At 40.8% G+C, this 13675-nt stretch overlaps 1 protein-coding gene across 2 annotated transcripts in view; it reads left to right on the top strand.

The window, feature by feature from the left end:
- Positions 1 to 11626, top strand: part of VTA1 (vesicle trafficking 1) — a 369178-nt gene extending 357552 nt beyond the window's left edge. For both annotated transcript variants that reach the window (XM_072140989.1, XM_072140987.1), the window contains one exon: positions 10102 to 11626. In XM_072140989.1, coding sequence (XP_071997090.1) covers positions 10102 to 10247 — 146 coding nt within the window. In that variant the 3' untranslated portion in view covers positions 10248 to 11626. The remainder of the gene's footprint in view (positions 1 to 10101) is intronic.
- Positions 11627 to 13675: the final 2049 nt, after the last annotated feature.

Raw genomic sequence — 13675 nt, 5'->3', positions numbered from 1 at the left:
GGCTGCTGCATTAAGAAAGACCAATTAGAGGAAAGTGAAAGACGAATTAGAAGGGAGTTACAGTTGTCTAGTCGAGAGTGAATCAGCGCAACAATTAGCATTTAAGGAGTTTCAATTATCAGAAATGAGCGGATACTGGAGATGGTTCTGAGATGCATGCAGCAAGAGATTGAGTATACGGTGCAAGGGAGAGGTCGAAGTCCAGCATATCCCCAAGACAGCGGGCCTGCTGCCTCGGTGCTATAGTGATCCCACAGATCAAGATGGAGAGGTCAGGGTTGGGTCATAGATGGTGGAAAGATAAGGAGTTCAGTCTTAAGTTTTAATAAGAGATAGGACATTGGGGCAGATTTACTTACCCGGTCCATTCGCGATCCAGCGGCGTGTTCTCTGTGGGGGATTCGGGTCTACCGGCGATTCATTAAGGTAGTTCCCCCCGATGTCCACCTGCTACGCTGAATTCCGTCAGAGTTCACTGAAGTTCACCAAGCAAGGCCGGGTAAGTGCGTGTCAAGCGACACAATTTTTTTTAAATACGGCAGTTTCTCCGAATCAGACGGGTTTTCCGACGGCCACGCCCCCGATTTCCGTTGCGTGCATGCCAGCGCCGATGCACCACAAACTGATCGTGTGTGCCAAAATCCTGGGGCAATTCAGGGAAAATCAACGCAAAACTGTAAAATTCGTGTAACCCGATTTAAAAACGCAATTCGGGCCCTTTGTAAATGACCCCCATTATGTTAGAGACAGCGGAGAGAGACAGTCACTAGTGTTCTGGATTAAGGCAAGGGTGATGTTAAGTATGAATATCATCAACATAGAGATGATACTGGAAACAAAATCTGCTGATGGTTTGTCGGATGAGGGCAGTAAAGAGAAGAGGATCCAGGAATGAGCCCTGAGGAGCCCACCTAACTTACCACTACATGGATGCCGCCATCTTGCATGGTCACGTCACGTCTTCGGTGGCAGCGATCGGTTGCCATGGATTTAATTGAGACTTGTAGGCTTGCCATGTGTGATGATCGATAATAGCCAGCAGATGGCAGGCTATTAGAAATAATCAGTACCGTATATTCCGGCGTATAAGACGACCTGGTGTATAAGACGACCCCCCTACTTTCCTGTTTAAAATATAGAGTTTAAGATATATTCGCCGTATAAGACTACCCCTTTTCCAACGCATACAAAACACCGGTAAAAATTAAAAAAAAAACTGATTTGAATTTAACATGGTCCTTTTTTTAATTTAAATTCTTATGACATGCAGGTATATAGCAGGAAAACTGTCGCTCATAAACATAAGGCATACAACAACAACATTACCATTACAGCACAGCCCCCAGTAGTATACAGCACAGTCCCCAGTAGTATACAGCACTGCCTCCAGTAGTATACAGCACAGCCCCCAGTAGTATACAGCACAGCCCCCAGTAGTATACAGCACAGCCCAGCCCAGCATTAAAAAAAAACTTATATACTCACCCTCCGGTGGCCCCGATGTGCTGTGCTGCTCCCCCGATGTCTGCGCTGCTCGTCTTCAGTGTTCCGCGCCGTCTTCTTTCTTCTGCTGAGCGCTGCCATTGATCTTCCCCAGCAGGCGCCTAGTATGACGCGCCGCTGCTGGGAAAAACATGGCGGCGCCCAGCAGAAGAAAGAAGACGGCGCGGAAGACTGAAGACGAGCCGCGCAGACATCAGGGCCAACGGAGGGTGAGTATGCGCCCCGATGTCTTTTTGAGGCTGCCGGCAGCTTTTTGAGGTTGCCGGCAGCCATCGCTGTGAAAACACCCGCGATCGGTGCTAGCACCGATCGCGGGTGTTACCGGTAAGCCTTTGCTGCAATATGCAGCAAAGACTTACCGGCTATGGAGATGGCTCAGCTCGTGAGCCCTCTCCATGCACCGGGACCCGACCGCCGCCGTGAATACCGGCGTATAAGACGACCCCAGAGAAGATTTTTCTGTCTTCAAAAGTCGTCTTATACACCGGAATATACGGTAATATTGCTATATTCTGCAATAGAGTAGTATTGCAGTATATATCATTAACAATAGAACCCTGCAGGGTTTAAAGTACCCTGGAGGGTCTGAAATAATGGTAAAAAAAAAAAAAGTAAAAGTTTAAATCACCCCCCTCTCCCTAGATCACGATCATATATAACAGTAAATAAACAGTAAGAATAATAAGCACATTAGGTATTGCCGTGTCCCAAAATGTCCGATCTATCAAAATATAATAACGATTTTTCCTGGCGTTTAACCCCGTAACGGAAAATAGCGCCCAAAGTCGAAAGTGCCACTTTTTTGCCATTTTGAAAAATATAAAAAATTCTATAAAAAGATATCAAAAGGCCATACGGTCCTCAAAATGGTAGCATTACAAATATCATCAAAAGTTGCAAAAAATGACACCACCCACAGCTCCGTACACTGAAATATGAAAAAGTTATTAGCGCCAGAACATGGCAAAATAAAGAATTTTTTTTGTACAGGAGGTTTTAATTTTTATAAATGTATGTAAACATTCTAAAACCTATACAAATTTTGGTATCCCCGTGATCGTACCAACCCAAAGAATAAAGTAGACATGTCATTTGGGGCTCTAAGTGAAAGTTGTAAAGTCCAAGCCCACAAGAATATGGCGCAAATGCGTTTTTTCATAATTTTCACTGCATTCAGATTTTTTTTTCCGCTTCCCAGTACACTGCATGGAATAATAAATACAGTCACTATGCAGTTTGTTACACAGTAAACAAGCCAAAAAAAGTTATAGATTTTTGAAGGTGGGGAGTGAAAAATGAAAACGCAAAAACGAAAAAGGGCTATGTCCTTAAAGGGGTATTCCAGGAATCAGCATAATTCATATGCAAATGGGTACTCAAAATATAAGCTAATGTGTAATTAGTTGTTATTTAAAATGTTGCTTCCCTTAGCAGAAAAATGCTGGTGACATAGACTATAATGAAGAATTAAAATGCTACTTGGCCTTTAATCAGTCCGATAATTTCCTCCGCGCGGTCCGTTGTGGAGCAGACACAGGAGAGAAGATGGCCGCTGGTCACATGTCCACATCACATGTCCTGCACCTGCCTGGGCAAGTCATGTGATCACCACTATGTTTGGCTGTAGTTGGTTGGTTGCAGTGCATCCAGTATGACCAGTGTTTTGGTGATGGCAGTTACACGTCATTACTATGGTAACAGAGCAAGAAAACCTGAGCAGAGCATAAGAGGTAGGAGGAGTTACTGGAACTTGTAGTTTCCAGTGGCGGCCATCTTAGTGATAACTCCACCTACTTTTGAGAGGCCATAATTTGTGTAAATCATAAAATCAAACTATTTAGGCTCCGTTTTGCGACTAATGACATTGATTATTGTTGTATTCATTTATTTATATCATTATGGGTTTTTGTGATAGATGTTCATATTCCCGGAATGCCCCTTTAAGGGTTTAAACATTTACTGCTCATATGTGTGTATGTATGTGTGAAATATACACATATTTAGCGAAGGTTAGATTGACCTTTAACATGATTTATACAATTTGTTTCAATACTATGCAATATCAGTTATATGCATACATACCTTTTGTATTTGAATTTCTTTTAGAAATTAAATTGCAGCCGTAAAAGCTTCTCCCAATTAAATTGAGTTTAGGCCTAAACACTTGCAATAGGAACTTTGTAACACATGTTTTGCATTATTTACTGGAAGAACACGTGTTGCTCATTCCTAATCACTTCCCACTTGGCTTCCATTGTGTATTTAAACACAAGAACAAGAATGGTTATAAACCTAGAGCTCTTTCCAGAGTCCATATTACAAATATTCCTACCAGTTAATTATGTTGTGGACATTTTACCTGTGGGCGTAGAACATATTTTATTATTTATATTACACAGTGCAGAACAATTCTAGGCAGAATATTTATGGATAGCTGCTGTAGGGTATACTATCCCTGAGTACATGGCAGGACTTCCCTACACTGTGCAGATCGTTACATTTACTTGAAAATAAAAGCTTCCTTTATCTGTCACACCTGAAGGACAAGCCTTTCTCAAAGGTATTGGCTTTCTTATTCTAAAAGAATAGGAGACAATATGAGCATCTATGTTTTAAAAGTCATTCTGTAATTGGATAGTGGCACAAAGACAAAGTGATCATTCCTAGGTGACAATAGCAAAGATCATATAACTACATTGACTATGATATCTATTGCACTTAATCAGTACTCTATCATTTTAATTTTGCATGTACAACTAGAGCTTGACTTACCATACAGTTAAATTTTAGCCTGCAAATGCAGATGCAGATATGCTCAGTGCACTCGATAATATAAATCTTGTAAATGTCAGCACAGTCTTTGAACTGAACAAGCAAACTAATTGCAATCACCATAGTAATGTAGAACACATGCTTAGTAAAACTAAGAAAATTAATGGAACGTAAATAACAATTGTTTGTACATCTTACAAAAATGGCTAACTTTTCTGATGAGTTGCAATTGTCTACAGTCATGGCCATAAGTTTTGAGAATGACACAAATATTATATTTTCACATGATCTGTTGCCCTCTGTTTTTTAGGTGTGTTTGTCAGATGTTTTTATCACATACATAAATACAAGTGCAATCATATTATGATTAACAAAAGCTTTTATTGACAGTTAGTATGAGTAAATGTAGCAAGTCAATATTTGCTCTCAATCAACTTCTGGACCAAATCCTGACTGATAGCAGTCCATTCTTGCACAATCAATGTTTGCATTTTGTCACAATTTGTTGGTTTTTGTTTGTCCACCCGTCTCTTGATGATTGACCACAAATTCTCAATGGGATTAAGATCTGGGGAGTTTCCAGGCCATTAACCCAAGATCTCTATGTTTTGTTCCCTGAGCCATTTAGATATCACCTTTGCTTTATGGCAAGGTGCTCCATCATGCTGGAAAAGGCATTGTTGATCACCAGACTGCTTTTGGACGTTTGGGAGACGTTGCTCTTGGAGGACATTCTGGTACCATTCTTTATTCATGGATGTGTTTTTAGGCGAGACTGTGAGAGAGCCGATTCCCTTGGCTGAGAAGCAACCCCACGGAGATTGTAGACCTGGGATATGGTGTTAACCGCAAAGTTTTTGCGTGTTAGATCACCGGAGGAACAAGCATAAGAGAGGGGCGCTATCCTGGTGTGATATCTTACGGTAAAATTAGGTACATACATCTGGACTAAGATGAGATATAAACCTTGGATGATGGTGATGATGGCTGCCCGTCCAGCCTGTGGACTCATGTCGAGTGGACCCAGGGAACCACTTCGTCGAGTAGATGCAATATACGGAATCCCGTGGAGTATGTGATGGGTGGACAGGCGCTCGTTCGATGAAAGATTCTGGATGATCTTGTCTCAATTAAAGAGCTTTATTGCTGCGACGCGTTTCAGACCCGTACTGGGGCTTTCATCAGGCACTTTTAAGAGACGGTCCTGGCACTTGCTGGTCTTTTATGGGCAACAATGGAACCTCTCTCTTTGAATTCCTCGATGATGTGATAGATTGTTGACTGAGGTGCAATCTTTCTAGCTGTGATACTCTTGTTGGGCCAGTTTTGTGCAGTGCAATGATGACTGCACATGTTTGCCACAGTTGACTGAATGTTGTTAACAATGTTGCCAAGCACCAGCCTCCTTTTAAACTGTCCAGTGGTGTGATTCTTATTTAATCATTCATTGTTAAAATGGTTATTACCTGATGCCACAGGTAATGGAGGACTTCCGGAGGCATTAGGTGTACGTACCTGCGCCCGATTTTATCTTTGTGTGATGGGGAGCGGCTCGCGCCTGAAATTTCATTCTGCGCATGGGCAGTAGTATACTTCTAACCTAGAAGATGTTGGTTCCAAAGAGGGCGACAGAAAGGTATCGGAGGCTGCGCATGCGCAGTAGGTAAAAGCAATGTTGTGTGCGCCTGCACACTAGATGGAAGAAATGCCGTGTGGATAGACAGTGTCCGGAATTTTAAACACATAGTGGATCGTATTAGTAAATGAGTGCCGTCCCTGGTAGGATAAGTACATTTAGTATAGTAGGTCTATACAAATGATTGAAACAGGATTATTATTCTGATCAAGATGAGGATGGGGTTTGGTAGAGATATACAGTATAAGTTGTGTGAGATATCAGAGGGATTTTTTATATATAAGTACAGGAAAATTAATGGTTGGAAATAAGTGGTAACTGAAAATATTTTGAATTAAATAAAAAATATTTTGAATTAACTAAAAGGTATCAAATAACTTTGGGTAAAGGAGGGGGCAGGGGCGGGGGAGGGTAAGAAGAAGAAGGGGTGCGGGGTTTAGAAGTTGTTTTCTAGAGCTTTATTTAAGCCGTTGGGGACCAGACAATTCAGTCTGTATATCCAGTACATATACCATTGGCAGAGTTTAGTGTATCTACCATTGCCCGCCAGGATTTGTTCAATAGGAATGATGGTGAATCCGGAGAAATAATTTTGATGATAGATATGGCCGTGTCTGGTCACACTGTGTTTCATGAAACCGTTTGTGACATTACTATGATGTTTATTTAATCTGGTATTTAACTGTTGGATGGTGCGGCCAATGTATTGTAGCCCACAGGGGCATTCCAATAGGTAAATCACATACGAAGATGTACAGTTTATGAAGGATTTAATATCGAAGAGTTCTTTAGTTGTATTACTCATAAATTGCTTAGTTCTATGGCGTGTTTTTTTGGGACACATTTTAGCCTGATCCATGTAAACAATGGTTGAGTTATTTATGCACTTTATTTTAGCCATCCATGTACCTTTTTCCACTTGATAAAGGGGTCCCTGTGCCCCGAAACACGTTGTGACTTAAAGACCTTTAAAATCGATTATCAATAAAAATCTTTTACCAATACCCCAGAGTGCTCCATTCGATTAGACCACCTTCTCTAAATACCCACTATATTCCCTGTATCGTTTTGGCAAACGACAGACAGGAGATCTCTATCTGAAGGCAGCACCTGCAAAATCTGAACGTAGTGTTGTGCCTACCCTCAGCACAACCACACACAGTGAGCACATTTTCTCTCATACACTATGACTATTTTCAAAAAGGTGTCACACTATTACCGCTCTCTCCCTGTCCTTCCTTGCCACTCTCTACCCTCTTATTTAATCATGACAGATTGATCTCCAGCCCTGTCCTCATCAACACCCACACCTGTATTACTGGAGCAATCACCGAAACGATGTTAGCTGCTCCTTTTAACCCGTTCACGACCCGTGACGTAATAGCACGTGGGTGCATGGGTCGGCCGCGGGTGCATGGAGAAGCTTACTGGTAACACCCGCGATCGGTGCTAGCACCGATCGCGGGTGTTTTCACAGCGATGGCTGCCGGCAACCTCAAAAAGCTGCCGGCAGCCTCAAAAAGACATCGGGGCGCATACTCACCCTCCGTTGGCCCTGATGTCTGCGCGGCTCGTCTTCAGTCTTCCGCGCCGTCTTCTTTCTTCTGCTGGGCGCCGCCATGTTTTTCCCAGCAGCGGCGCGTCACCTCGATCGCCGCCGGTAATGCTGCCGGCGGCTTCAAAAGGATGGCGGCGCGTGGGCGTCATCGGGGAGCGGCGATCCGTCGCCATGGTAACCTCGGGTCTCACGAAGACCCGAGGCTACTTCGGGTTAACCCATGCATTACAATGTGCTATCAGCACATTGTAATGTATGAGTAGTAAAATCCCCATATACTGCCATACTGTAGTATGGCCGTATATGATAGGATCGTGCAGACACCCTAGGGTTAAAGTACCCTAGGGAGTCTGAAAAGTACTAAAAATAAAAAAAAGTTAGAAAAAAAAAATTATAATAAAAAACCCCTAAAAACTCAAATCACCCCCCTTTCCCTAGAACTGATATAAATATAAATAAACAGTAAAAATCATAAACACATTAGGTATCGCCGTGTCCGAAAATGCCCGATCTATCAAAATATGATAACGGTTTTTCACTGCGTTTAATCCCGTAACGGAAAATCGCGCCCAAAGTCGAAAATGGCACTTTTTTTGTCATTTAAAAAAATTAAAAAATTCTATAAAAAGTGATCACAAGGTCGAACAGTCCTAAAATTGATAACATTGTAAACGTCAGCAAAATCAGCAAAAAACGACACCACCCACAGCTCAGTACACCAAAGTATAAAAAAGTTAGCGCCAGAAGATGGCAAAATCCCCCAAAAAAATTTTGTACAGGAGGTTTTAATTTTTTTAAATGTATGAAAACATTATAAAACCTATATAAATTTGGTATCCCCGTAATCGCACAGACCCAAAGAATAAAGTAGACATGTCATTTGGGGTGCACAGTGAAATCCGTAAGATCCAAGCCCACAAGAAGACGGCACAAATGCGTTTTTTTACCAATTTCACTGCATTTGGAATTTTTTTCCCACTTCCTAGTACACGGCATGGAATATTCAATACCATCACTATGAAGTGCAATTTCTTACGCAAAAAATAAGCCGTCACACAGCTCTGTACATGGAAAAATAAAAAAAGTTATGGATTTTTGATCATGGGGAGTAAAAAATGAAAATGAATAAACAAAAAAGGGCCAGGTCCTGAAAGGGTTAAGGCAGTCCTGAAGCTGAAATGTGTTGAAGCTGAAATGTGTTTTTGGGGGAAAAGTTTATTTTCTAGGCAAATATTGACTTTGCAATTAATTGCTGTTAAGCTGATCACTCTTTATAACATTCTGGAGTATATGCAAATTGCCATTATAAAACCTGATGCAGTAGACTTTGTAAAAATTAAGTTTTGAGAATGATACAAATGTTATGGTCATGACTATATGGCTGAACACACACCTTGTTTTAACACACGCTATTAATACTGTAGCTAAACAGCTATTTAGAATTCAAATTATTGAAGGCATTGAGGGTATTGTTTTTTTTTATCATTGTAATTTAATTACTTACTTGTATTTCAGAAGCAGCCGTTCAAATTTCAGTTCATCTTGGCAACTACAGTCAATAAAACTAGCTATATGAGATCAGTGGCATAACTGATGATAGAAAGAAAGAAGATTATAACACTTGATCTTTGTTTTATCAGGCAAATGAAGCAGATTTAACCCTTTCATGAAGTCAACATAAAATGATGTTGTCTGCAAGTAAAGGGTTTTTGGTGAATGCTTACAGACTGAGCCCTCACCATAGTTGGCTATTTTTTTCAGATCTGTGTTTGATCTGATGTCAGCAATAAACCTGTTAGGTGCCCTGGTCAAATCAGACCGCAGCACCTGGGTGCCACCATCTTGGCCGATGAGTGGTGCCCCCCCATAACGCCACACAGTTATATAAAAGCAATATATTCAGTTGTATACTGTATATTGTATAAGTGACCAGACCTCCTATGGTTCATGTACCCAAGGGGAATCTTGAAATAATAAAAAAAAAAAAACTTTAAAAAATTTCAGCAAAAAAACTTCCAACCCATTTTCCTAGAAAATATGTGGTAAAAAAATATTCAATACAAAGAGATAGGACCTCATTATTAGCATTCTATCCCCACAACAATACTAGATAGGTCTGTTTTTTTTCTCTAAGGCTACATTCACACTACAGTATGGGGGACGTATATACGGCCGACGTATATGCGGCCGATATACGTCCCCCATACACTTCTATGGGCTCACGGCCCTGTACGGGAGCGGTACGGTGCCGCACACGTGCGGCACCGTACCGCTCCATAGCCCAGGGAAAGATAGGACATGTCCTATCTTTCCCCGTATTACGGCGCCGTGCGCCATTACTTTCTATGGAGAGGGGCGGGGATGAGCTGCGCTCACCTCCTCCTCCTCTCCCCGCGCTGCCGTGTGCCCGCCGTACTACGGTGCGGCGGGCTCACGGCAGTGTGAATTTAGCCTAAGTTGGTAGAATCTATGATTTTTAGCATACACACAAACATTTTACAAATCAAATCGAATGTATGAGAAGAAAGTTCTTTCAGTCTTGAGCTCTCCCTGAGATGAAGTTTTATTAAACTAAAAAGTATAAAAACACATTTGTATTAATTGTATTAAAATATATTCTGTCTGTTTCTAGGTGGAATGCGATTGACTCCTGAAGACTTTGCTCAGGCCCAGAAATACTGCAAATATGCAGGTAGTGCTTTACAGTATGAAGATGTAAACACTGCAGTAGAAAACCTCCAGAAAGCCTTGAAGCTGCTAACTGCTAGCAGAGAATGATAAAATGTTCTCTTCCTAACTGTCAAAAGACCCAGAGCTATTCAGTGATTTGAACTGTATTATGATAATGTTGCATTTAATCTTCTGATGGTGTTTCTTTAAACTAGATGTATTAATACAGTTTTAAGTAAGATGATAAAGTAAAAGAGCTTGTCCAGGCTTATAAATTGATTCACCATTGGCCCAAGTGGTATAAAAATAATATCCTATACTTAAAGGAAACCTACCATTTGATTTGATGCATTATGAAGCAAACATACCTTGAGATAGCTGTACATGATAAACCCTGAAGATCTATTTAAACTCTGAACTGTTTACATAAAATGGGTTGCAAAAGTATTTTACCGCACATTATTTCTTTACTAATGCAGGATCATATCTTGTTTTGCTGAAAAAACAATTATCACATTCAGGACCTTGGGAAAGCCGGATCAACCTGAGGTGGATCACTCATACACAGCAGCTGGGGGATGGTGTGCTGAGCCAGCCCCAGTAGCGAGTCAGCTTAATTATCATAATTGTATAATTGTTTTACCAGCAAAACCGCTCAGCACAGGGATTAATCAAGATATGATCCTGCATCATTGTAGTTACAGCATTCTCAAGGTATGTTTGCTTCCTAATGCACCAAATCAAATGGTAGGTTTCCTTTAACTTTCTAAGCTCCGATCCAGCATGAACCTCCATATCACCTGTGTTGGTTTGCTCAGCGATGGGACATTAAGTTGACAGTGTGCACCATACAGGTTACACCAAGGGTTAATTGGAGCCTCTGCTGGCTTATATTTATCAACATAAAGCATCATGTTCTGTTTTTATGTATGGACCAATAGGGAAAACATGATAAACCCTGAAGATCTATTTAAACTCTGAACTGTTTACATAATATGGGTTGCAAAAGTATTTTACCCCACATTACCTCTTTATTAAATGCTAAAGCCACATACATAAATGTGTTTTATTGATATTTTTTGAGGCAGCATAACACAAAGTATCAAGTATTTGTGAACTGTAGGGAAAATGATAAGCAAATATCATTCTATTTACATTTAAAAATGCTTCATAGTTTGGAAAAAAATCAAAAATACTTCTTGTGTGGTAAATAAAATATTAATAAATTACATTTTTACCGTATGTGGCTGTAATTAAAAATGAGAAAAAGTTCAAAGGGTATGTATAATTTTGTAACCCTTTGTAACTGCTTGAGATTTCATAAAAAGCCGAATCTCATTAAATTGAGTAATTAAATCATAACCTATAAGCATTCATCGCACAATATCTACACCACCTAGATGTTTAATATGTCTACCTTTCTAATTACAGATAGCTGTAGTAAAATTGTATGTTTATTCAGAATCATTAAAGTATTTTTCAAACCATTTAAATAGCTATGGTTTACTTCATATATTGGCTTATTAACATTGGGTTAATAAAGCTGCGAGTTGACTACATTCCTTGGAGTGCAGTTTAATTTTTTTCTATTATAATATGATGATGTACTGTATCAACATCATACAGGTCTAAAAGCACATAATGGCTTTGGAAAAGTGTCAATTTAATTCATTCTAATTTTGAAAAAGTAATGTATTAAAAACCTTTCTCAACCCCCCTCCTCACTGCCTTTTTTAAAAAGTGCAACACAGGAGTCCCTGTGTCCTTGTCCCTTAAATTTGCTTCCACCCACCAGTATAATTGTCAAAGTTTCCCTGCTTTTGGCTATGTTGGTTCCACCCACTGGTGCATGCTCCATCCACCACCACGCGGCTTAACTCAAAAGTTTTGTTTCTTCCAAATCCAAGAAGTTCAAAGCATTAAAGGTAAAAAATACAATATTTTTTAAAACAACTACTCATATCAGGTTATGTATTTGGTTTTGCATAATATTTTCCACATTATGAGGAATGGTACAGTTGTACTGCTCTATTTTTCTAAGGTGGATGGTTGTTCTCTTCTTATTATTGCATCACCGCCACAAAACTGTTATTATGGATGTGCGGATTGTTTAGTTTGCTTTGTATCAACTAAATAATTTTGGATATATGGCCTTTACATTTTTTTTTCAGTGATATCCAGGATGCAACTCTCTATGCCTACCAAGTATGACTGAGAGGTGAAGTTTCGGGCTTCATTACCCATCGCTCCTTACATATCAAACTGATGCCTTCACACTTCTCCACAGAAGGGGCAAAGGTGGCTTTAGTTATCAGTCTTCTCTCCGGGAAAGCTCTGGCATGGCCCCCCCTTCTGTCTCCGGCCTGTTAGCTCGGGCTTCATCTGCTGAAACCACACTGCTGAACCTACGCTATGCCTACTCAGCTGTTGGTGTCTACTTGGTTCAGTTCCATACCCTAGCTTCTGAGCTTACCTGGAATGAAGAGGCCTTGGTCACCACTTTTAAAAAAGGACAGATTAAAGATGCCATGTGTGCACAAGATCTGTCCTCCTCTCTGAGTGGTCTCATCTCTACCTCTAAAGCTAGTAGGATCTTGTCATGTATCAAAAGTGGTATGGACTCTCGTGATAGGGATGTAATATTACCACTATACAAGGCATTGGTTCACCTCACCTGGAATATGCTGTCCAGTTCTGGACACCGGTCCATAAAAATGATGCCCTGGAGCTGGAGAGGGTTCAACGTAGAGCCACAAAAATGATAAGGGGTATGGAGGGTCTTAGTTATGAGGAAAGATTAAAACAACTAGATTTATTTAGTCTGGAAAAGAGACGACTATGAGGGGACATGATTAATTTATTTAAATATATGAATGGTCCATACAAAAAATATGGTGGTAAGTTGTTTCAGATTAAATCAAATCAAAAGACGAGGGGGCACTGTCTCCGTTTGGAGAAATCAAGGTTTAATCACTGGGGACGACAGGGCTTTTTTATTATGAGAACGGTCAATCTGTGGAAAAGCCTGCCTCAGGCGCTGGTCACAGCAGCGACAGTAGAGAGCTTCAAGAAGGGTCTAGATGCCTTTTTAAACCTAAATAACATTGATGGTTATGTTATATAGAATTGTTTCCCCTAAATCCCTTCCTCATCCAATCCCTTCCCTTCCTTGGTTGAACTTGATGGACAAGTGTCTTTTTTCAACCGTATGAACTATGAATCTCCCTGGCTCCTCAGATTGACATCAGGCTCTCAGGGCACTTGGCGGAGTAGCATCTTGAACAGGCGCAGAACAGGACCCATACACTGCCCCACTTGGCTCCAGTTTTCCACCACCTCTCACGCCCTCCGTGTCTACTGCAGAGGAGCCCATGCAGGTGGATAGAGTTCGTCTGACACCTCAAGAGCGCTCCAGATAAAGACAGGAGAATCTCTGTCTCTATTGTGCCATCCCGGAGCACTTTCTAAAGACCAGTGCGTCTTCAGCGTTCGGGAAGACCTAGTTTTCTTGGGAGAATCGTCTCTAGGTGAGAGCC

Source organism: Engystomops pustulosus, chromosome 3 (assembly GCF_040894005.1).
Source record: "Engystomops pustulosus chromosome 3, aEngPut4.maternal, whole genome shotgun sequence".
NCBI lineage: Eukaryota > Metazoa > Chordata > Amphibia > Anura > Leptodactylidae > Engystomops > Engystomops pustulosus.
This window is presented reverse-complemented; position numbering and strand designations above follow the sequence as displayed.